Below are 23,558 nucleotides of genomic sequence, written 5' to 3'. Positions count from 1 at the left end.
TGGAATGAATGAGAAAAGAATATGTTCACCCAGCCAGCATCCATGAGCCCCGGGCATGGGCCATGTAACAGGGATGAGCTCTGGCAAGGCTCCCCACAATGGCCCCGCAGCCGGATGGAGGCAGCTACTCACTCGGGCCTGTGGGGGTTCACGGTCGCTCTCAGCGGCCCAGCTAGTGTCCGCAGACGCTGACTGGAGGAGTAACTGGAGAGGTACATGGAATCACGCCTCCATTCTTTAAGCCTTTGATGGTGGCCTCTTGGCCAGTGCCATAGCGGTTATCTTTTACTGCTCTGGCAGGAGTAGGGGGCAGTTTTAGAGACCTCCTCCAGCCTTCCCCACTCTCATGCCCCAGGCCAGGAGCTCCATGGACAGCGGAAGTTCCGCCAGCTCTCATCAGCTCTAATCGCGCACTGGGAGCCCAGTGAGCCGGTCCGCTGGGAGCCCAACCTTCTCCGGGACTCTGTCCATTACCCGGACGGACCCCCAGCCCTCCGCCTGCAGATGGCCACAAGGACTTGTTGGTCTCTGGGGATCCATGTCAACTCAGCCTCTGCATCTGATCGTCCTTGAAATGTCTGGGCACCCCCTTCTGTGGTGAGCAGTGACTCAAGTTCAGTACCGCACACAGGTCATCGTGGGGAAGGACCTGGGGATGTCATGACCCCGCCTCTTTTGTCTGGCTCAGGCCTGAGAACCAGGCTCTTTATCGGGGCGCCCAGCCTCAGCGTCCTACTCCTCTTTTCTTCCTTCTCTTCCTTCGGTTAAGAGACACCTTCAGGGGGCACCTGGGTGGCTCAGTGGGCTAAAGCCTCTGCCTTCGGCTCAGGTCACGATCTCAGGGTCCTGGGATTGGGCTCTCTGCTCAGCAGGGAGCCTGCTTCCTCCTCTCTCTCTGCCTGCCTCTCTGCCTACTTGTGATCTCTCTCTGTCAAATAAAGAAATAAAATCTTTGAAAAAAAAAAAAGAGAGAGACACCTTCAGTGGCTGCCTGTCCATCTCATCTGGAGAGACATTTGTTAACCCTGTTCACCATCCCTGTGACTCAGTGGGGGCTTGACCACCTTGCTTGGCATAGCAACCAGGTTCTCCCAGAGAGGGAAGCACCAGGATTCATGTATATCAAGAGATTTAGTGCAAAGAGCTGGCTTATGCAGTCGCAGGGGCTGACCAGTCTGAAATTCGCAGGGCCGGCGGGCAGCCCGGAGACGCAGGCAGGAGCTGGTGCCGTCGTCACAGGCTGGCAGAGACTCTCCAGAGCCAAACTCAAGCCTGGCTCCTCTGAACACACTTCTCGGCTAGGCCTGAACCTTGGCCTCTAAAGACTCGGACAGAAATTAACACGGTGTCTCAAGGCTCAAGGCCACATCCTTAGGATGGCCCTAGCCCCTCTTAGAGTACCTGCCTGAGAAAACTCAAGGCTGCTCAAGGACCTGCCCATTGGAGGGCCCCGTCTGCCAGCCTCGGGGGCCAAACTTTGAGAAGTACCTGTTAGTGAACCCAGACGGGTTTTGCAAGGACCAAGCCCTCCTCCTTCCAGTTTTTTTCGTACTTGTTCATGTTCCCCGACTCCAAAGTCCCCCTCACTCACCTCCCCATTCCCCCATTCTCCCTGTAAAACGCCCAACTAATGTGGAGTTCAGCAACCCCCCCTCACCCACCCCGGGCCCTTTGCCTAATGCAATAGTCCGTTACTGACTCAACTCTGTCCTGACTTCAGCGAGGGTCTGGCTTTATCTTGAACGAGCTAGACCTTGTTCCTCTTGAGGAAAACCTCAGTTTTGCTCTCGAGGCCTTTCAACTGACTGGAGGAGGCCTTCCCCAGTTACTGAGGGTCCAATGGTGTGGATGTTAGTCACGTCTACAAAAAGATCTCCACGGCAACACCTGGGCTGGTATTTAATGGTGGACTGGGCATTAGGGCTCAGCCGCGTTGACATATAGAACTCTCCACGGCACTGTCTTAGGACAATCAAGAGCTCTGGCAGGACGGGTCCCCTCTTGTCCCCGTTGGGTCCCCAGCGCCCGACAGGGATGGGTGCACAGTGGGAGAATAGCAGGTGTTTGTTGAGTGAACACACGATGGAAAATACATTAGCCCCTGGCTTTAGCCCAAGCCTCTGGGGGCTTTCTCCCTGGTCTGAAGGACAGGGGTGAAGGGGATTTTGCTCAGGTAAAGACTCTCTGCAGACCCCAAACCTCCGAGGAGGGCAGAAGAGGGCGGGTGGGGTCCAAGCCCCTCTGTAGAAGGAAGAGCAGCATGACGACGCCTTTCCACTCTGCGGTCAGACTCCCGGTTCCGAGAGCCATAAAACAGTCCTGCTTGGACTGGAAACATTTTCCTTTAATATGTTCCTGGAGGCGTTGGCAGGGCCTGTAAGGAAAATTCCAGGGGAATAAGGAGAGAGGTCTTCAGCAACCATTGAAGGCTGGGAGGTGGTGGCCAGACCCGCGGCTTTGGGGGGACCCAAATGTCTTGAGGGGAGGGTGAGGGAGCCGGGGAGGGCCAGGCAGCTGTCAGGGCGTTATCTGGGTCTGGAAGGATCCTGCCGACTGACAGACCTCCCTGAGCTTTGTGGTGGTGGGGATGGCGGGTGGCCTCACTGGCTGGAGACGCTTCTCCACAGGTATTAGTATAAAGCTGCCTGGAGACGGTCTCAGCAAGCATGAGCATGTTGAGCCCACAGGGTGCTGAGGTCTGGGGAGAGAGCGTCCAAGGGCCCAGCACAGGTTAGGGGGGTACAGGTCTGCTCGACCTTCTGCCCCCTGACCTCCTATGGCTCCCCATTTCCCTGGGATGGAATCCAGACACTGTCATCCCAGGTGCGGTCATCCCATCCAGCTCTGTCACCCGTCTCCCCTCACCCCATGTGGGGCGGGCACCCCCAAATCCACTTCTGAGAACGCTGCCTTGTTCTCTGCAGGCCTTTGCTGATCTGGGGTCTGCCACCCCAAGCACCTTCTGTGGCCATTGACCTGGCTTATTCTTATCTCTTCTTCAGCTGGAACTTAGAGGTCCCTCTTCCCGGCCCCCCATGGCTGCCTGTGCACCCCCCATCACAACTGCAACCATCCTGGCATGTACTGAGAGCAGTTCTTGGTTTTATTTAGTTATTTATTTATTTATTTTTAAAGGCTAATGTTCTCTTTCTTTCTTTTTTTTTTTTTTTTAATTTGACAGACAGAGATCACAAGTAGGCAGAGAGGCAGGCAGAGAGAGGAGGAAGCAGGCTCCCGTGGAGCAGCGAGCCCAATGTGGGCCTCCACCGCAGGACCCTGAGATCATGACCTGAGCTGAAGGCAGAGGCTTAACCCACTGAGCCACCCAGGCACCCCCCAGCGGTTCTTGGCTTTAAATCCCAGGGTGTTGCCGGGGGAGGGCAGGGAGCCTTGGAAAGATAGATGTTTCTCAAACGTTGTCATTGGGACTGGTATGTCCCTTTGTCCCCAAGAAGACACAACCCTACCTATTACGTGCCAGGCACCATGGTATGCAAACATAGTTTGTATTTGGATGAACAGAAGAAGATGATAATTTCAAAGGCTGGAGAGTATTCGGAAGAAAGTGGGAGGTATTTCTGTTCTGGGTTGGGAGAGGCCTCCTGAGGGGCTAACATTTAAGCTGAGACTTGAAGGAGGATAGGAGGATATCGTGTTGATGTGGAGCATGAACATTCCAGACAGAAGGGATAACTCGTGGGGCCCTGGGGCAGGAAAGGGCTTGGGTGCTGGAAGGACATGGAGGAGGCTGGCACAGCTGCAGCCAAGTGAGCAAAGGAGGAGGAGACAAGCCAGAGGGATAGGCTGAGGCCAGATCACATGGGGCTCTGTAAGCCACAGAGAGAAAGTGGGTTTTATTCCGAGAGAAATGGGGAGCCATGAAGGGTGTGAGAGGGAGGGGAACATAATCTGATTTATGATTTTGAGACATCCCCTGTGGCTGCCGTGGGGAGGAGGCTGGGGCCCGCGTCCAGGCAGGAGTCAGGAGGGCAGAGACCAGGGCTGGCAGGCAGGAGAGGAGAAGTGGTTGAATTTGGATATTTTGGAAGCTGAGAGGACAAGAGCTATTGATGTACTGGACAGAGGGGGCCAGGGAGGAGTCTCAGACACCACCCAAGTCTCAGGCCGGGCGCTGAGTGAATGGCGGGGTCATTGCCTGAGACAGGAAGACTTGGAGAGATGACGTCAGGGACCAATGGCCCCACCTTGGCCGTGTGCTTGTGGTGTCTGGTTGGACCCATGTGCCTGGGCTGGGATGGCCAGGCTCCAGATGGAGCCATGGGTTTTGCAGGCAAAGAGTAGCCTTTGGTGGCCAGGCCTGGATGGGGTCCACCAGGGAGAGGCAAGCAGGGGGCATGGGCCAAGCCCTTGACGCCCAACTTTTGTGCAAGAGGCAGGGCCCACCCAGGTCCTTTTGTTCCAGCTGGAAACCGGGACCAAATCAAAAAGTCCAGATGTGGAGTTGGATGCGGTCCCGTGACCGTGCGGTTTGAGAAGGCCCAGCGGCCAGGCGTCCAGTGGGTCAGGACTCCGTGTGGCCTCGCTGGCCACCGCCCGGCCGGGTGTGGGGGGCAGGATGGCTTCGGCTTTGAGTCTCTGGCTGCAACAAAGGTTAAAAAAATAATCACCAGCCCGGAGACCTGGCCCCTCCCAGCATCAACCCCAGTGCCGGGTGGAAAAACAGGTCCTGGGACCCCCGCCAGCCCGCAGGCCTGAGACTTGCCCAGGGGCCCCCATTCAAGAGCAGAGAGAGGGGTCAAGAGGGCATAAGACTGGATCCCAGTCTCTCTCTACCCGGGTGACTCCGTTTCCCGTCTGGACAATGGGGCATTGCTCTAGAATCACATCACGCTCAAGTTCTCCTGAAGCACATACTGGGCCCCAAACCCCCCACCCACTTCCTACCCACCCCTCCCCAGGTGCCGAGGACTGGAATGTCAGACATGCCAAGGCTGGCTCAGCCCTCACAGCCTCCCAGGCAGGTGTGATGAGAGGCAGGATTCTCTGGACAAGGGCCGTCCCATCCCCGAGCCTTGGTTTTTCCATCTCTGTGATGGGGAGAGAAATAGTTACCTCTGAGAGTCATCATTATCCTGTGTAAGCTGCTTCTTACAGGACCGTTTAATGACCCAGCTTGGAGCACTGGTGGTCCCAAATCCTCCAGGCCACAAGGGCAAGTTGGCTGTTTAAAATCAGGTCTTCTGGGGGCGCCTGGGTGGCTCAGTGGGTTAAAGCCTCTGCCTTCGGCTCAAGTCATGATCCCAGGGTCCTTAGATGGAGCCCCGCATCGGGCTGTCTGCTCAGCAGGGAGCCTGCTTCCTCCTTTCTCTCTTTCTTCCTGCCTCTCTGCCTACTTGCAATCTCTGTCTGTCAAATAAATAAATCAAATCTTTAAAAAATAAAATAAAATCGGGTCTTCTGGGGGTGCCTGGGTGGCTCAGTCAGTTATGTGGATGACTCTGGCTCAGGTTATTATCCCAGGGTCCTGCACCTCCCTCCATGTGTGTTCTCTCTCAAATAAATAAGTAAAACCTTTTTTTTAAAAAAAGAAAAAGGGGGCCGCCTGGGTGGCTTTGTGGGTTGAGCCTCTGTCTTCGGCTCAGGTCGTGGTCTCGGGGTCCTGAGATCGAGCCCCGCGTCGGGCTCTCTGCTCAGCTGGGAGCCTGCTTCTCCCTCTACCTGCCTCTCTGCCTACTCGTGATCTCTCTCTCTCTCTCTGTCAAATAAATAAATAAAATCTTTTAAAAAAATGAAAGGAAAATGGGTGCCTGGGTGGCTCAACTGGTTAAGCCACTGCCTTTGGCTTGGGTCGTGATCCCGGGACTCTAGGATGGAGTCCCACATTGGGCTCCCAGCGCCACGGGAAGTCTGCTTCTCCCTCTGACCTTCTCCTCTCTCATGCTCTCTCTCACTCTCTCTCTCTCAAATAAATAAATAAAATCTTGAAAAAAAATAGAAAAGAGTTCTGGAAATGACTGTGAACTTGATGCCATTTAAAAAACGATTAAGATGGTTAATTTTACATTATGTGTTTTTTATTATTAAAAAAGCTGATTTTTTTTAAAGGGGGAAAAAGGTTAGAGTTTGGAATCAGATCCCCCCTTGTTTACTGTATGGCCCCGAGCAAATGTCTTACCCTCTCTGGTCTTCTGTTTGTTCCCTGCCTCCCTCCCGCCGCCACCATCTAGGTCACGGTCACCGCCCTGATCTTGCAGATTCCCTTCAATTCTGCCCTCTCTCTCCGCTTCCGCCCTTTGGGGCTTGAAGCAGGGCTGGGAGCAAGGAGCTGAACATCACTTGTGCTACCTTGGAACTGGCGATGGGGTGAGGAGGCCCCTCCTGTGGGCTCCTCCACTACCCGCCAGCCATTTGGAAATAACAGACGGCGGTAGCAGCCGTTCTGGGCAAAGCCTGTTTCCTGTGATGTTCAAGGTTGCCTGGTACCCAGGAGAGGTCAAGAGGCCACCAGAGTAGGGAAGGGCTTTGGCTGGGCCTGCAGCCGCCCCCAGTGGCACCCTTCCAGAGAAGCCTGGGTCAGAGCTGGGATCACCACGCTTCCCAAGGGCAGAGGGCAGCAAGAAGGGCCTCTCTTAGTGTTCGGAGACGGAGGGGAGGATGGGGGCTTGGCACCCTGCCAGAATCACCCCCACGAATGCAGGTCGGGAGTAAGAGCCTGTGATCTAGAAAGCCTACTGGAGCCCAAGAGTGGGGGTGGGGGGAATCCAGTCTCTACCATTTGCCTACTCAGAGTGACATCCAGGAGGGGCTCACCACCACCACAGGCCCCCACCCGCCCCACCCAGAGAGGCTGGCTCGGACCAGAGCACGGTGATTGGTCCTGGGAGGGGCGCGGGACCTGAGCTGGACCAATGAGAGTCAGCCCCGAGATCTCGGCTGGACCTATCAGGGGAAAGGTGCCCAGTTTCCTTTAAACCTTGGCTTGGAGAAATAGGCGCCCGGAGGGGCTGGAAGAGAGCGGAGCAGGCAGATGAAAAATCAGGTTCCACCTCACACCCACTAGGATGGCCGTCATCACAAGCCGAAAACGAGTGTTGGCCGGGTGGCGGAGAAGCCGGAGCCCTCCGGAAGTGCTGGAGGGAGTGTCCGTGGCGTGGCCACTGTGGAAAACAGGGTGGCAGTTCCTCAGAAAGTCAGGCAATCCAGTTACAGGATTCCGGGATCTCTCGCGCCAGTTACGTACTCCAGAGACCTGAAGACAGGTCTTCAAACGACACTTGGCGCCGACGCGTTCCCAGCATTCCTTACGCACAATCGCAAAAGGGTAGGAACAACCCAGGTTGTTGAATGAATACGCGAAATGTGGTCCGTGCGTCCAATAAAACGCTAGTTAGGCTTGAAAAAGAACGGAACTCCTATACAAGCGGCAACGAGAATGAACCTTGAGGACACGCACCGTGAGAGAAGCCAGACGCAAAAGGACACATGTTGCACGACTCTGTTTATATGAAACATTTAGAACAGGGAAATCCATAGAGACAGAAAACAGATTAGTGATTGCCAGGGGGTGGAGGAGGGGATGGGGAGTGCCTGCTAATGGGGACCAGGTTTCCTTTTTGGAGAAGAGGAACATGTTCTGAGACAGAAGGGATTCCTGCAGGGCATCACAAATGCACTAAAAACCACTGAATTGTACACTTTATAATTGTTGAAATGATAAATTTATGTCATGGGTATTTTACCAAAAGGGTTTTTTGTTTTGTTTTGTGTGTGTGTGTGTGTGTGTGTGTGTGTGTGTGTTTTTAGGGAAAAGAATGGGGCACTGGGTGGCTCAGCTGGTTAGGCATCTGCCTTCAGCTCGGTTCATGATCCTGGGGTCGTTGGATTGAGCCCCGCATCAGGCTCACTGCTCAGTGGGGAGTCTGCTTCTCCTTCTCCCTCTGCTGCTCCCCCTGCTTGTTCTCTTTCTCTGTGTGTGGGTCAAATGAATAAATTTTTTAAAAATCTTTTTTAAAAAAAGTAGTTTTTAAACAATTTAAAAATAAAGGAAGAAGAAGACAGCTGATGGAGAGACACATATCCTGGAGGCTTCATTTGAGGATCTGGATCCAGCCATGCTTGAAGGCAGCCCTGCCATTGGGGTAAGGCAGCAAGAGATAGGCTTTCTCTCCCTAAAACTTGGCATTTCAGAAATTCAGCTGAAATTTGTTCTTGCCCATGTTCCCATTGTGATAAGAGAGCCTCACTGAAGGTGCTGGGGCCCTCAGGAGGGTACAAACCTCACTCCTTGGCCCTCTGCTTTCCCATCTGTAAGATGGGGGGGGGGGCAAGGTCCTTCTATGCTAGCAACACCAGGTCCCAGTATGCCCTCACTAGGATGGTGTTTCACTGCCCATCACAGGCCTGTGAGCAAAGTGTTCTGAGCTCTGCAAAGGGAAGAAATTGCCATGGCCCTTGTTCCCACCTTCCGTGCTGTGCCACCTTCAAGCAAACTGCCAGGGTCTCAGGAAGAAGGTGGCCAGGGCCCTTAGAGGCAGCCCTGCTGGGTGTTGATGAGCTCACGCTTAGCATCTGATCAGTTTGGGTTCCCGTCTTGGCTCTGGCCCTCTGTGATCCTGGGCCAGCTGTCTTCCCTTCTGGGCCTCAGTTTCCCCTCTCCAAAACAGACTGGTTGTTCTGGGTGTCAGGTGTGGGGTCTGCTGGGTGAGCAGTTGCTATCTCAGGAGAGCTCATTAAGACCCGGATGTGTCTGGGCTAGGACTGCTGGCGTGGGCAGAGCCGGGTGCTGGGGGGGAGGAGCAGCTTACCAGTTTACTGCCACCCCCACCCCGAAGGGAATGAAGCCAGGATACATCCTCCCCTCCGTGCCATGTTGCTATTGGCTTCTGAAAGGATATGGATGTAGAAGTAACTCGTTGATTCTCTTTCCACTTGCTGCTGAGCACTCAGCGTTCTGGCGCGCCCGGCCGGAGGCTGGCACCGTTTCCAGGCACCTGGAGAGCCTCACTTGGCCCTGGCACAGGGACTCACTGAGTGTTTGGCGGCTGGCGGGCTACAGGAGTCGGCACATGGCGTGGTCTTTCTCTCCTGTGGCTGCTCCAGAGGTGGGGGTGGTAACCGTCTTGTAGCTCCCGCATCCTCCGGGAGCCTCCCTGGGCAGCTGGCAGGCGAGGGTATGACCAAGAGGGCAGTTCTGCTGGACTCAACTCGGAGACTCCCTCCTGTGGCACCTCAGATGTGGGATGCCCCCCAGCCTTGTCTCCAGCCTCCCTGGGGCCCTGTGGCTTCCACCATCCTACAGCTCTGGGCCCCTACTGCCTGACAGCCGCATCACCCCAGGTCCACGGCTCTGTAAGACCATGGTCTCTTGGCTCTAGGATCCCACAGTCCTGTGGCTTTAGCATCCTGTGGTCCTCTGGCCCCACTGACCCATGACACTATGACTTTGTCATTCCTAAGTTCTGTGTCTCTCTGTTCTGTGGTCTCGTGACTCTTGGATTCCGTGGAACTTCATGACTCTAGAAAAGAGTAAGTCATTCACACCAGTGGGAAATAGAGTCAGGAAGCCTCATGGGCTGGGTGTTGAGGGACCCCCCCCCCAGCAACACGTGGACCAACAGCAACAGTGACAACACCCCTTTTCCAGAGGGCCCCGTGGACTTGTCCTCATCCCACAGCTCCCTCTCAGACTCCCCTGACAGCTGCTGTGGTTTGGCCATTCCTGAAGGGTTTCATTAAACACCTCAGTCTCGCTCTGTGGTGAAAGAATATGGACACACGGGCCAGAAAGCCTGGTCTGGCCTGAGGGAGTAAAGTTTAAGTTAGGGTAAGTCGGGGCCAGCCGGGTAAAGAGCAGGAGGAAGAGTGCTCCAGGCAGAGGGCAGCCTGTGCAAAGGTCCTGAGATGGGGAGGAGCTGAAAGTTAAGAGGCCCAGGGAGGAAGCCAATGAGGCTGCAGTGAGGGCCTAACTGTTCACCGCCCTTTGTCTCAGCCAGGGCAAAGGGGACAGAGAATGGGCAAAAAACAATCACTGTGTGCTTCAATTTCATTCTCTCATTGACTCCATAGAGTGATCTCTGAATGGGGTTCCCACCTCGCCAGAGAGGCTCCCAGCGGGTCCAACCAGCCAGCCACCTGCCTATCCACTCACTCATCCTTTCATCTGTCCAACCACCCGACTGTCCATCCACCCACCCACCCAGCCATCCCATCTGTCTGCCTAGCCATCATTTATCCATCCATCCATCCATCCATCCATCCATCCATCCATCCATCCATGACCTATCCATCTAGCCACTCATCCCCAAACCGTTCCAAACCATCCAGCAATACAAACATCCATCATCCATCTACCCATCCAGTCACCCATCCACTCATCATCCTTCCCATCTGTCCACCCAGCCATCCATCCAGCCATCCATCTACTCACCTGTGGAGCCCAAACACGGCTCATGGCTCTGTCCCCACACTGGGCTCCCATCACCGCACCCCGCTCTGGGTTCCGGCCCTTCTCCCTGCTCCAGGGCTCCCTCACCTCTCTGCTCCAGCCACACCTGCTTTCTCAGTGAACCCCCAATGTATCAGACACCTCCCACTTCTGGGCTCTTTCCTTTGTCATGCCCTCTGCCTGGGCTGCTCATCAGCCAGAACCCATTCACCTGCCCTGGTCTTGGCACCAACATCTCCCCAGAGTGGCCTCCCTGACCCTTGGGCTTCGTTTCCTGCAGATCAGCTGGCTCCTTCTTCCGAGTGGCAAGCACTCCATGCCACCGCGTGCACCTGCCCACCTTTGAGACCACCCGCCTCGGGGCTGAGAAGCCAAGACCACCTCCTTCCTGTGGGCCACAAGGCAAGGGGTCTGTATGGTGGATGAAACGGTTTGATTTCATCCCACTGATCGATAATTGTTTCTTTGGCACCCATTGTCTGCCAGTCCTCCTACACTGGGGCTGGGGCTCCTCCCTGCCCAGTCCCCTCCCTCCCCTAACTGGCCCATGCCCTGGTCTGGGCCTCTGCCTGCCAGGCCGCCGGTGGGTAAACACACCCCGCCCTCGGCCTCCCGCGCCATCCTTCCTTGGCCTGAACAAGGGCCTCCTGTTAATGAGTTGGGGTGGGGGGCGGGAGGGGGCGGGAGGGGGCAGGAGGAGGGAGGATGAGGAGTCAGGGTTGGGGCCCTGGTTCCTGTGCTCTCTGCCGCCCACCCACCCATCCTCCGGACAGCTGCAGAAGTCTGGGTGGGAGACACTCTCCCTATGGCCTTCGTGGGGAGGGGAGTGGGTGACTTCCTTCTCTGAGCCTCCAGTGCCCAAACCGAGGCAACAGGCTGAACCTGCCTCTCTGAGACTCGGTTTTCCCATCTGTAAAGTGGGGACGTTCACGAGTGCCCCCACGGAAAAGTGCTCAGTGCACGTCTCATGGACTAACTTATTCTGTTCTCCTGACACCCCTACAATGTGGGGGCTCTTGTCCCCATTTCATCTCAGTTTTTACTGCTCCTGTTAACGTGCCCAAAACTTTAGCCATTTCTGTGCTTCGCCGTGTTTAACACAGCGAGAGAGAGAACAAAACTTGTGCAGTTAGCCCCACAGACTGTCTGTCTCCCTATAACACAGACACAGGCTGGTTTTCCTATTACCCCACAAAACTCTCCTTCAGTGTGAGAGGCAAGGAGAGAGGACCGGGGTGCTCATTCGCCCTGCCACAGTTATCTCTGGAAAATTCTAACTTCTTTCTCCCAAATCAGTTCCTGCTGAATGTCACGTTGGTCTGGGTCAATTCCAGTACTTTCTCCCTGGCAGCGACTCTTCAGTACAACTCACAAATGTTGGGAATTTGAAATTTCCATGATAATAAAGTTTTGAAGGTGCCTCTGCTCCTCCCCCGCAAAAAAGAAAAAAGAAGAAACCAAGGCACAGAGAAGTTAAGCAACCTGCCTCAGGCCCCACAGCAGAGCTGGGCTACGTGACCCCGGGCCCCCATGTTGGAAAACAAGACCTTCATCCTTGTGCCCTGCTCCCACCCCCATGATGAGTGGTTCCTGCCTCCTGGGGCTGGGGTTGGGGGAGCAGAAAGGGGAAAGCCACACATGCGGTACAGCAAGGTTTTGAACACTTGGCACTTGCCCAATAAAATTGTAGCCACTATATTTATTGTTATCTCCTTTCTTCTTCAGCACCTTCCTAGGACCGGACTGGGACAGGGTTGGGGCAGATGGAAAGTGGGAGTGTGGGCGGGGCTTCCTGAAGTTCACAGTGTAAGTCACGGTGGGTGTTCCAGTGTCTGGGTAGCACCCTGGCACCCACTCCCATAGCCCCAGCTACTTGGTCCTTCTGGAGAGATGGGTCCGGTGGGGCTGTGCGAGGCAGGCTGGGTCGGGAATCTCAGCTACGGATGCAGCCATGGCCAAATGGCCTCCCTCACAGCCCTGATGAATTCCCCAGACCCAGGGCCTGTGGCCGGGCCCGCCCAGGGCAGGGCAGCTGCCTTCCCGACATACTTTCCCTCTGGATTCACGAGGAGAGGCGGCTGGCTAAGCTGGGGGCGCCCACATGTCTCCTGGCCCGGCGAACCCCTGCCAGGAAGGGCCCCGGGGCCCCATCATCACACAGGCACCAGCCCCTCTGCCCCAGCCTGGCCGGGGTCCCAGAACCACTGGGTCTGGCGTGATGGGAAGGGGAGCTGGCTGGGGCGCCCAGCCAAAGGCTCAGGCCAGGCAGTCCTGGGCAGCAGAATCTTCACAGCTAATGAGGGGCTTGGGCCAGCATTTCTTCTGTCTGGATTCTGGGGCCAAGGGCAATGAGGGGGAGTGTGAAGGCCTTAGGGGTCCCGCCTTCCCCAGTTCTAATTCCTGCTGTGTGACCTCGAGCTGTCTCGTCTCCTCTCTAAGGAAAATGTGAATAAAGTCAATCGGAGGTATCAGTGACATAGTATCTACGTTCCATATGGCAAAACAAGGCTAACGCAGGAGCCAGACATCCAGTACAGGTTAGCTCCTTCAATTCTCTCCACCATGGTCTCTCGACCCTCATTTTACAAGTGAGGCAACTGAGGCACAGAGAGGTCACGCAACTTGCCCGAAGTCATACAGCAAGACTATGCCCCGCCAACATTTGAACCTAGACCATGTGGCCCCAAGTCTGTCGTAAAGTACAGTGGGGACAGGTATTACTATTAGTAATAATAATGATGTCCCAGCAATGATAAGGAATAAGAAGTGATCTGCTAATCCTAGTAGGTAACCTCACAGTTCACCAGCGTCCTCTCTCTGCACCGAGGGATCCCCAGGCTGTGAGAGACAGAACCAAACAAACAATCCCAGTTCCCTGAGTCAGGCCATCCCAACCTTCTCTGCCAGGAATATTCTGCCAGGGGTCCCAGAAGGCTGTCATACAGGCACTAGATACAGGCACCAGACCCTAAGCCTGGCCCAGGAAGAGCATGGAGGGCTTCATGGAAGAAGCGGCATCGGATCCTGGACTTGAAGGATGGAAGAAGGTGTTTGGGGTGATGGGGAACAGTATCTGCAAAGACCGGGGAGGAGACCTAGAGTAAGTTATTCTGTAATGTGAGAGCAGTGTGGTGTGCTTGAGAGAAGTCACTGGCTGGAAGGAGGATTTCACGGTCAGTGAGATCTAGGAGGCAGGATCCTGAAATCAGACTTCTCGTCTGGGCCTCTGTTGTCTGATCTGCAAACTGGGACATCCTCAGGACTTCTGTCTTTGTCATTCCCCCTGCTTGGAATGCCCTTCCCTGCATCTCCCCATGGCCTGGCTTTGAACAAGTCCACGTGCATCCAAGTCTCAGCCTCGTGTCCAGCCTGTGGCAGAGGCTGGCTTCCATGCACCCTTGTTTCAGCTGCATGAGGCACACACAAGCCCACAGGCCCTGCTGGAGTTTGTGGTTTTCCCAAGAATTCCAGTGCTAGCCGGGAGCGGCCCCCAGGTGTGCTGGACGCCAAGGAAAACAGGAGGTGAGCTCATGGCCCAGCCACAGGCAGCAGGCAAGGTGGGCACTGTCAGGGCCCAGGCTTCACTAGAAATGCCCAGGTTGGGGCTGACTGCTCCCATCCAATCTCCTCGCCAGACCCATCCCCTCCTACTTACCCTCTGTAGCTCCCTATTGCTCTAGAAGACAGTCCCAGCTCCACACCACTGGTACTGCATCTCCTGAGCCCCAACATCTTCCCACCCTAAGATCCTTCTTTTTTTTTTTTTTTAAGATTTTATTTATTTATTTGACAGACAGAGATCACAAGTAGGCAGAGAGTCAGGCAGAGAGAGAGAGAGGAGGAAGCAGGCTCCTTGCTGAGCTGAGAGCCTGATGAGGGCCTTGATCCCAGGACCCTGAGATCATGACCTGAGCCAAAGGCAGAGGCTTTAACCCACTGAGCCACCCGGGTGCCCCCTAAGATCCTTCTAAGGGACCATGCTTGTTTCTGTCACAGGGCCTTTGCATATTCTGTTCCTCTACCTGAATGCCTACCACCATTTTGTTTGTTTGTTTGTTTTTGTTTTTGTTTGGCCTGGCCATGTCCTCCTCACCTTCCTGCTCCTGGTTTCATGTTCCTTCTTCCTCTGAAAAGCCTACCCAGATCCCCCCCACCCTACCCTGTCCCAGACTAGGTCAGGCACCTCATTGGAGCTCCCACTGCTGCCTGTGTATCCCCATCGCAGCTTCACCCTCTTTGGGGGATAATGCAGCTGCCTCCCCACCAACCTGGGCTCCCCTAGAGGGAGGGGCCCTATCTGTCTTGTTCATCCTGTGTCAAGAGTCCAGCCTAGGACATGACACATAGTAGGTGCTCAGTGTGTGTTTGTGGAAGAAATGAACGTGTCTGAAATTTCTCCACCTCTAAGCCATAGGAGCTTCCTCTGCTGGAGCTGTCCTCACCTTCCCTCTGTTGATCTGAGTCCTTCCTTTCCTTCAGGTTTCCTTTCCACCTCCGGGAAGCCCTCAGTGACTTCTCTGAAGGCTTCCAGGAGAACAAATCTGGCTATGACCCTACTCGGACTTCATCCTTGCCCCTTGCAGGGGCCTTAGGCTAGCTGCTTCCCCTTCCCGGCCTCCATTTCCTGATCTATACAATAGAGGCTTCGAGCAGTTGGAGGGTGGGGTAGAAAAGGTTAATCCCAGAAAGTCAAAGTGTTTTGTAGCTCAGGAGCTGGGAGGGACGATTTTCCTGATTAGCAGTAATTCTTATTTTTATTACAGGCTGTTCCCACAGCAGCTGGAGCGGAGCTCGGAAGGTATGGCGAAGTCTCCACAAACAGAAGCCCTGGCCACCCCCCACAGACCTCCTCCAGCTGAAGCCCTTGAATTTGTGCACTCCCCTATGGATGGACCTGCACACAGTCCATTACACAGATTGGGAAACTGAGTGGGCTCACCGCCAGACTGTCCCCCAGCACTCACCAGCCAGAGAACCACGGACAGAGAAGACCATAAAGCAGATCGGGGACCCACTTGTAACTCTCTAGACCTTGGCAGGGAACCCAAGAGTCCCCACTCTCACTTGACCCCCCATTTTCCTGAAATAATGATAATCATCAACAATGAAACTTATTACGTCCATCGTACAGGGGAGGAAACTGAAGCACAGAGAGACCTCATTGGCCGCATTTTGAAGCAAGTGAGGAAGGAGTGGAGGGCCAGTCAGCTTGACTTAAAGCAGAGTCAGGGGCGGAGGTCCTAATCTTTACCCTCTCTTGACTCGTTTCCGGAGCGTGAGCTGAGGGGAGCAGTTATAGGAATCACCTAGTGCTCAGCTATGATCCAATCTTGGCATACAGCAGGCACTCAATAAATAAGTGAAAGAGGGCTGGAGGGTGGTCCCACCTGACGACACACGCCACGGATCTCTACACTCAGGTTCCCCCGTGACTCAGTTTACCTGCCGTGTCCAGGTTCAGTATCACCGGGCGGGGCCTTGAACGCTGAGACCAGCGCCATCTGTTTACCTTGCGGCTGGACGCTGGGCAGGGCCGCGGGTGGGCCGTCCCGGGAGCCGGCTGCGCCGCCGGGATAAATAGGCCCCGCAGGCCTCGTGGGCAGCAGAGAGCGAGCTGCAGTCCAGCTCCCCGCCGCCGCCATGGTTCCTGCCGCCGCCTGCGTTCTCCTTCTCTCCCTGGCCGCCCTCGGCGCGTCCGGTCAGAGCCAGATACCACTAGGTAAGCCGCTCCCTCCCCCACGCGTGGCCTCGACCCCCAACCATACCGGAGGACCCAAGAGGCCTGGGGTCGCTGCTCCTAGGGGCTCGGGGACTGTTCACCGGGACGTGCAAGACGGAAAAGGCAGGCAGCAGGGCGAACTTCAAGGAATGAGGGCATCCAGGGTCACTGCCGCGTTGCGGTGAGGATTGATGGTGGGGGTCCCAAACCCCCACGCCCCATCAGCGCCTCCTGTCGGCGCAGGTGGAGATCTGGGCCCGCAGATGCTTCGGGAACTTCAGGAGACCAACGCGGCGTTGCAGGACGTGCGGGAGCTGTTACGGCAGCAGGTGCGGGCCAGGGTGGGGGCGCAGCGCGGAGGAGGGGAGAGAGGCATGAAAGAGGAGGGTGGGGAGGAGGATAGGAGAAGCAGGTCCCGGTGGAGAGGGAGAGGGTTCTGGGTACCAAGATCCCGGGAGGAAGTTGTAGAAAGGGGGAAAGGGGAGTCCTAGGGGTAGAAGTTTCCCCGGGAGAAGACAGGGGGTTCGTGAGGGGTTAAAGGAAGTCCCTGGGAAAGAGGGGAGGAGCGGGGAGGATAGGGAGTACGGGGCTGGGGGAGGGGTGCAAGGGAGAGGGAGATCCGAGGGGAGTGAGTGGGCTTGTGGAAAGGGAGTCTGGGGGAGGGGGAGGGGAGACCCAAGGGAGGAAGAGAAGGATGGGGCCCCGCTGATACACTCCATCCCCCTGCACCGCAGGTCAAGGAGATCACGTTTCTGAAAAACACAGTGATGGAGTGTGATGCGTGCGGTGAGCGCCGCTGGGGCGGCAGAGACGTGGCAGGCGGGAGATGGAGAAGAGATGGGGAGACAAAGGGAGAGGCAGCGAAGGAAAGACCGGGAGGAAAAGAGACAGGAAGAGACAGAGACAGAGATGGAGAGACTCGACGAGAGATGGAGAGAGGCGAACAAGGAGGGGAGACAGAGATTATGGAAAGGGACACACGAAAAGAAGTAGAGGCCGTTCGAGAGGTGCAGGGAGATGCAGAGACGCTGAGCGAGAAGCCGAAAACGGACGGGCGCGGAGATACAGTGACTGAGAAAACCTGGCGGGCAGGGAGCGCGGTCCGGGGCGGGGTCGCAGAGGGCCTGATCTCGCCACGCCCCCAGGATGGGGCGTGGTCCCATAGACTCCGCCCCGGGGCGTGGCCATAACCTGCCCCAAATCACTCCCCGTAGGGATGCAGCCCGCGCGCACACCCGGCCTGAGCTTGCGGCCCCTATCCCAGTGCGCGCCCGGCTTCTGCTACCCCGGCGTGGTCTGCACTCAGACCGCAAGCGGCGCGCGCTGTGGACCTTGTCCCGCGGGATTCACTGGCAATGGCTCGCACTGCGTGGACGTCAACGAGGTGCGCTCGCCCCACCACCACCGCCCGGACGATCCCCCTAACGCCTGCCCCCGTAACTACCCACCTCCCTAGCAATCTCCTCCCCAGCTGAGGGTTCTCACCCAGAGGACCCCTTCACCTCTGGGAGCGCACGTCCAGAAGACCTTGCCGGCAGGGGGCCCTCACACCGACCAGTTCCCTCACCATCAGTGACGCCGGTCCCGCCAAACCCCTCTGTGGCCAGTGACGCTCGCCCCGAGCACTCTCCTACCCCCGAGAGTGGTCCGCCCCAACGACTCCCCTCACCTCCGAGGCTCACAAGCCCCAACGGCCCTAGCACCACCGCGAGGCCCCCGCCAGGACGACGCTTCCACCGCCAGACACGCACGCCCCGACGACCACTTCCCCCCTCTGCTGGGGACGCCCGCCCTCGCAATTCCTTCCCCCGCCCTTGAACATCCAGCTCATCGGCTCCCGGGAATAGCCCGTCAGGTCGCTCCCCTGGCCCCATCAAGACCCCTGGGACGATGGCCTCTGCCCCACAGGGCACCGCCGTCCCCAAGTGCTGGTTGATGGTCCCTGAATTTTCTAAGATTAAGCCCAAAAGATCCTGAGGCTCCGCTCTCGAGGGGGCCCACCTCGTGCAACCTCTGACCCTCCGTGGCTCTTCCTCCCCCAGTGCAACGCCCATCCCTGCTTCCCCCGCGTCCGCTGCATCAACACCAGCCCGGGCTTCCGCTGCGAGGCTTGCCCGCCGGGGTACAGCGGCCCGGCTCACGAGGGCGTGGGGCTGGCCTTCGCCAAGGCCAACAAGCAGGTGAGGGCCGTGGAGGGGTGGGCTCCAGGAAGGAATGGGGCATTCATTTTGTTCAATAAACTGGTCCTGCAGTCTTGCGGCCATTTTCCTGCCTCGCTTCAGCGGGAAGGGGTGGGGGACCAGGGCCTGGGGGACGGATGAGGGAAGGGTCCTCATCGGGATGGTTGAGATTGGGGGAGGAATGGAGGGGAGACGTAGGATGCAGAGGAGACATGAACTAGATGGGAGATCTGAGGGTTTTGTGCGTGTGGGCGGTGACCTCTGCGCTCCCTGCCATCCAGGTTTGCACGGACATTAACGAGTGTGAGACCGGGCAGCATAACTGTGTCCCCAACTCCGTGTGCGTCAACACCCGGGTAAGGCCCGGGAGGAGTGGGATAGGATCGAGACACTGGGGGTGGGTGCGAAGTGGCAGGCAGCCCAAGCTCACTGCCCGCGGTCCGGGCCCAGGGCTCCTTCCAGTGCGGCCCTTGCCAGCCTGGCTTCGTGGGCGACCAGACATCTGGCTGCAAGCGGCGCTCAGAACGCTTCTGCCCCGACGGCACGCCCAGCCCGTGCCACGAGAAAGCCGACTGCATTCTGGAACGCGATGGCTCGCGATCGTGCATGGTGAGTGGGGGGGTCAGGGAGGGGCGTGGCATGGGTATGCAGGGGTGAGGCGGGATGGCTGTCACGCCGGGGCACCTACTCACTATCCTACCCGCAGTGCGTCGTTGGCTGGGCGGGCAACGGGCTCCTCTGCGGCCGAGACACGGATTTGGACGGCTTCCCAGATGAGAAGCTTCGCTGCTCAGAACGCCAGTGCCGTAAGGTGGGCGGGGTCTGAAAGGCGTGAAAGGAACGGTGGTGGGCGGGGCTCCCCGACCACGCCCCTCATGTGGCTGTGCCCGCCCCTAGGACAACTGTGTGACTGTGCCCAACTCTGGGCAAGAGGACGTGGATCGCGACGGCATCGGAGACGCCTGCGATCCGGATGCCGATGGGGACGGGGTCCTCAACGAGCAGGTGGGGCCAACGTCGGGTCCTACGTAAGGCTGTGGGGGGTGTTGTGTCTTGGGTGAGGGAAGCGACGTCAGAAGATGTGGCCACGGGGGTCCGGGAGGGATGGGGCGTCTCTGCGGAGGAGGGGGGTCCTCGGAGATGGGCTGGACTGGGGAGTGACATTTGCCCCTCCAGGCCTATCCCCCCCTCCTTAACCGGCCCTGTCCCCCAGGACAACTGTAAGCTGGTGCGGAACCCAGACCAGCGCAATGCAGACGGCGACAAGTGGGGTGATGCTTGCGACAACTGCCGGTCCCAGAAGAACGACGACCAAAAGGACACAGATCAGGACGGCAAAGGCGACGCCTGCGACGACGACATCGACGGCGACCGTGAGCGCTGCAGCAGGGGGAGGGGAGAGGGATGAGCTGGCACCGGAGGCGGGCAGGGCTTGCCTGAGGGCGGGGCTCGGCTAGTTTTGGAAGCCGCAGCCTGTGAGCTTGTCCTGGGGTCCGGGGGCGGTGGACTGTGCTCTGGTGGGCAGAGAAAATGCAACCCGGGACACGACGCAGAGGGTGAAAGGCAGGAACATTTGGAGGAGGGGGAAGTGGGCCCTTTGTCAGATGCTGCAAGGAATAAGTAGAAGAACAGAGACACGAGCTTGAGGTTTAGGGCCAGGGACATGCCAGTTTTACACCCGGCGCCGACACTTAGGGTGGTGCATTCACAGTGCCAGCGGAAGGTGCCCCTGAGCTTCCCCTGTGAGAGCCTGTCCCCTCACCTGCTGTCGATCATTTAGTCTCTGAGACGTGGGTCCTGTGCAGGAGCACTTGATTTAACGTTGTATCTACTGGAGAGGCGTGGTTTGCATCTGCCTTCCTGGTCAGCCTGGCCCCGCCCCCATCTTGGGATCCTGTGCTGTGTCTCCCCCCCCCCCCCCCCCCCCCCCCCCCCCGCTTCTCGCAGGGATTCGAAATACGGTGGACAACTGCCCAAGGGTGCCCAACTCAGACCAGAAGGACAGAGATGGTGATGGTATAGGGGATGCCTGTGACAACTGTCCCCAGAAAAGCAACCCAGACCAGGTGAGCACAGGCCACACCCCAGCAGGGTCAGATCCCTGAGATGAGCTCCACACTAGTTAAGGAGACTGAACCCTAGTCTAAGCATGGTGGTGGTGGGGTGTTCCGTGGGGTCAGGATGACTTTGGCTCTGGAACTGGGGGTGGGTGGGAGGCTTCTGAATTTTCCTGCCCTGATTTTGGACTCCTGCATTCTTCCTCCCCAGAGGGATGTAGACCACGACTTTGTGGGAGACGCTTGTGACAGCGACCAAGACCAGTAAGGAGACCATCTGGGGTGGGAGTGGGACCCACGGTGGGCGGCCCTAACCCAGCACTCTGGGAAATCTCACTGTCTTTGTGTCCCACCCACCAATTTTAGGGATGGGGATGGACACCAGGACTCACGGGACAACTGCCCTACAGTACCAAATAGTGCCCAGCAGGACTCAGACCATGATGGCCAGGGTGACGCCTGTGATGAGGATGACGACAACGACGGAGTCCCCGACAGTCGGGACAACTGTCGCCTGGTGCCCAACCCAAACCAGGAAGACGTAGACCGTAAGGCAGAGGGCGGGGCCTGTGGTGGGATTGCAGCAGGTGTGGGCGTGGCTAGGTCTTTGTCGGGGCTGGCGCTGACCCCACCGCTCGGGTCTCTCAGGGGACGGAGTGGGCGACGCGTGCCAGGGCGACTTCGACGCGGACAAGGTGGTGGACAAGATCGATGTGTGTCCGGAGAACGCCGAGGTCACCCTCACCGACTTCCGGGCCTTCCAGACCGTCGTATTGGACCCAGAGGGTGACGCGCAAATAGATCCCAACTGGGTGGTGCTCAACCAGGTTGGGACCTGGCACTGGCAGAAGGCGATGGGAGCGGGTCCTAAGCTGGGGACGGGGGAACCGAAGGCCCCCGCGGCCAGCCTGAGGCCCTTCTTCCTTTGACCCCTTCAGGGTATGGAGATCGTGCAGACGATGAACAGCGACCCTGGCCTGGCTGTGGGTGAGACACCGAGAAGGGCAAGGCTGTGCGGCGAGCTGAGTAGAGGGCGGGGTCAGAGGAGGGTGGGGCGGGGGCGGGGCTGAACTCAGGAAAGGCGGATCCAGGTTGGGACCGGGCTCAGGGGCCGCACAGCTCTGGGCTCTGAAGGAGCACGGTCCTTGGCGGTTGGGGCAGGCTCAGAGGAGTGGTCATGGCTGGTCTTGGGGAGTGGGGACCTGGACCTAGGAGGCAAGTGGGAATCCAGGGTCGGGAGCGGGGGCAGGGCTCCGGTAGACGTAGGGCTAGGTGGGGGCAGGGCTAGCGTCCCGATGCCCCACCGCTCCCCTCTCTTTTCCCAGGTTACACGGCCTTCAATGGCGTGGACTTCGAAGGCACGTTCCACGTGAACACGGTCACGGATGACGACTACGCAGGCTTCATCTTTGGCTACCAGGACAGCTCCAGCTTTTATGTGGTTATGTGGAAGCAGATGGAGCAGACATACTGGCAGGCCAATCCCTTCCGCGCAGTGGCTGAACCTGGCATTCAGCTTAAGGTGTCTGTGGCCCTACCTGATCTCTAGGTCCCTGTAGTCCTTCCTTTAGGAGGCCCCAAGTCCTTTGGTGGACTCCCAAAGCCTTTACAGCCCCCCAGCATCATTCTATGGATCTCAGAGTCCTCCCAGACCTCCTCTGGATTCCCACAGGCTACTCACACACTCCCTCAGGTCCCCCCGTCTGCCTTTAGGCCCCCAAACCTACTCATGGAGCCTAAACTTTCCCTCAGATTCCAAATCCTCCTGCAGAACCTCTAGACCAAACCCTGCAGTAAATCCCCCAAATCCTCCAGCCCCCAGTTTATCCCACGGACACCCGAGAGTTTCTGTATGTCACTAAGTCTTCTTGCACACCCTTCCGAATCCTCTCAGACCCCAAACCTGTCCATAGACTCCCACATCCTCGCATGAGATCCTGGAACATTCCTGCCCCCCATATCCCACCTATGAATCTCCATGTGACCCTCAAGAAAGCTTTCTTGCTGGTCTCCCATCCAGGAACCCTATGCCCCCACCCCCACCCCACTGCCAAGACTTGCAGCTCCCCACCTGTCCCAGCAGGCAGGGTTCTGGGGGTCTCCAGTAGCTGGTGCGGTCTCTGACTCTGTTCCCCCGTCGCTGGGCTCCGCAGGCCGTGAAGTCCTCCACAGGCCCTGGGGAGCAGCTGCGGAATGCACTCTGGCACACTGGGGACACAGCGTCCCAGGTGCGGCTGCTGTGGAAGGACCCCCGCAACGTGGGTTGGAAGGACAAGACATCCTACCGCTGGTTCCTGCAGCACCGGCCCCAAGTGGGCTACATCAGGTGGGGACCCCACCCCTTGCTGGTGGACCAGGAGTCCCTTGCTCTGTCCTGGCTCCTGGAGGTTCAGGGGGCCTCAGTCCCCTGATCCATAAAATGGGAATGATACGCGCCATTAGATTCACTGTGTCTGGCTCGGGAACATGGCACACCTCGTAAGACCCAGGGCACAGCAGGTCCTCAGATAGAAGGTGGGGTCCCACTCACTCTGTTCTCGGTCCCCACTTGGCACGGCCATCAAGTCCAGGCATTCTGCTTTAGCAGGTGCTGTATCCATCCGCTCACATGGAGAAACTGAGGCTCAGCTCAGCAGACCCACCTGCCCTAAGTGTGGCCCAGACACGCGGGAGGCACAGGGCCCCCCACTCCGAGATAGGAGGGGACCCATCTTCCAAGGCAGACGCCAAGACCTCAGAGGGGAGGGCCTAGCCCAGGGCCCTGACTCACCGTCCTGTCCTCCTCACAGGGTGCGGTTCTACGAGGGCCCTGAGCTGGTGGCCGACAGCAACGTGGTCCTGGACACGACCATGCGGGGTGGCCGCCTGGGGGTCTTTTGCTTCTCCCAAGAGAACATCATCTGGGCCAATCTGCGCTACCGATGCAATGGTGAGGGGCGCGTCCTGCCAGGGAGGGTGCGGCGCTCACCCTGCTCAAGCTCACCTCTTCTCACTTGCTTGCCCTTTCTCTGCAGACACCATCCCAGAGGACTACGAGACTCAGAGGCTGCTGCAGGCCTAGGGATGGGGAGGTGGCGACCCACTGCTGGAAAATGGCCACCATCGTGGCTGCCCTCGCTGCGACAAGCAGGGAACTCGACACCCGGCTCCAAGGGGTGGCTGTCCTAGAGGGGCTCAGGGAGGACGGAATAAAGTGT

The 23,558-nt window shown here is 57.6% G+C and overlaps 1 protein-coding gene across 1 annotated transcript; it reads left to right on the top strand.

Moving 5' to 3' along the window:
- Positions 1 to 16,041: 16,041 nt before the first annotated feature.
- On the top strand, positions 16,042 to 23,558 carry LOC123932692 (cartilage oligomeric matrix protein). The gene is made up of 19 exons (XM_045991214.1): positions 16,042 to 16,124; positions 16,368 to 16,453; positions 16,859 to 16,910; positions 17,339 to 17,508; positions 18,167 to 18,304; positions 18,586 to 18,660; positions 18,755 to 18,913; positions 19,011 to 19,115; positions 19,202 to 19,309; positions 19,518 to 19,677; positions 20,252 to 20,370; positions 20,573 to 20,625; positions 20,728 to 20,909; positions 21,010 to 21,188; positions 21,300 to 21,348; positions 21,687 to 21,883; positions 22,515 to 22,687; positions 23,151 to 23,290; positions 23,376 to 23,558. Exons 1-19 carry the CDS (start codon positions 16,046 to 16,048, stop codon positions 23,420 to 23,422), a joined length of 2,271 nt encoding a protein of 756 aa, XP_045847170.1. The 5' UTR covers positions 16,042 to 16,045; the 3' UTR covers positions 23,423 to 23,558.

Source organism: Meles meles, chromosome 20 (genome assembly GCF_922984935.1).
Source record: "Meles meles chromosome 20, mMelMel3.1 paternal haplotype, whole genome shotgun sequence".
Classification (NCBI taxonomy): domain Eukaryota; kingdom Metazoa; phylum Chordata; class Mammalia; order Carnivora; family Mustelidae; genus Meles; species Meles meles.
This window is presented reverse-complemented; position numbering and strand designations above follow the sequence as displayed.

Coding starts and splice junctions, on each gene's coding strand:
- LOC123932692 (XM_045991214.1), top strand. CDS start 16,046: ATGGTTCCTGCCGCCGCCTGCGTTCTCCTTCTCTCCCTGGCCGCCCTC. Junction 19,310..19,517: donor ACGGGGTCCTCAACGAGCAG/GTGGGGCCAACG, acceptor CCTGTCCCCCAG/GACAACTGTAAGCTGGTGCG. Junction 21,189..21,299: donor ACTGGGTGGTGCTCAACCAG/GTTGGGACCTGG, acceptor TGACCCCTTCAG/GGTATGGAGATCGTGCAGAC.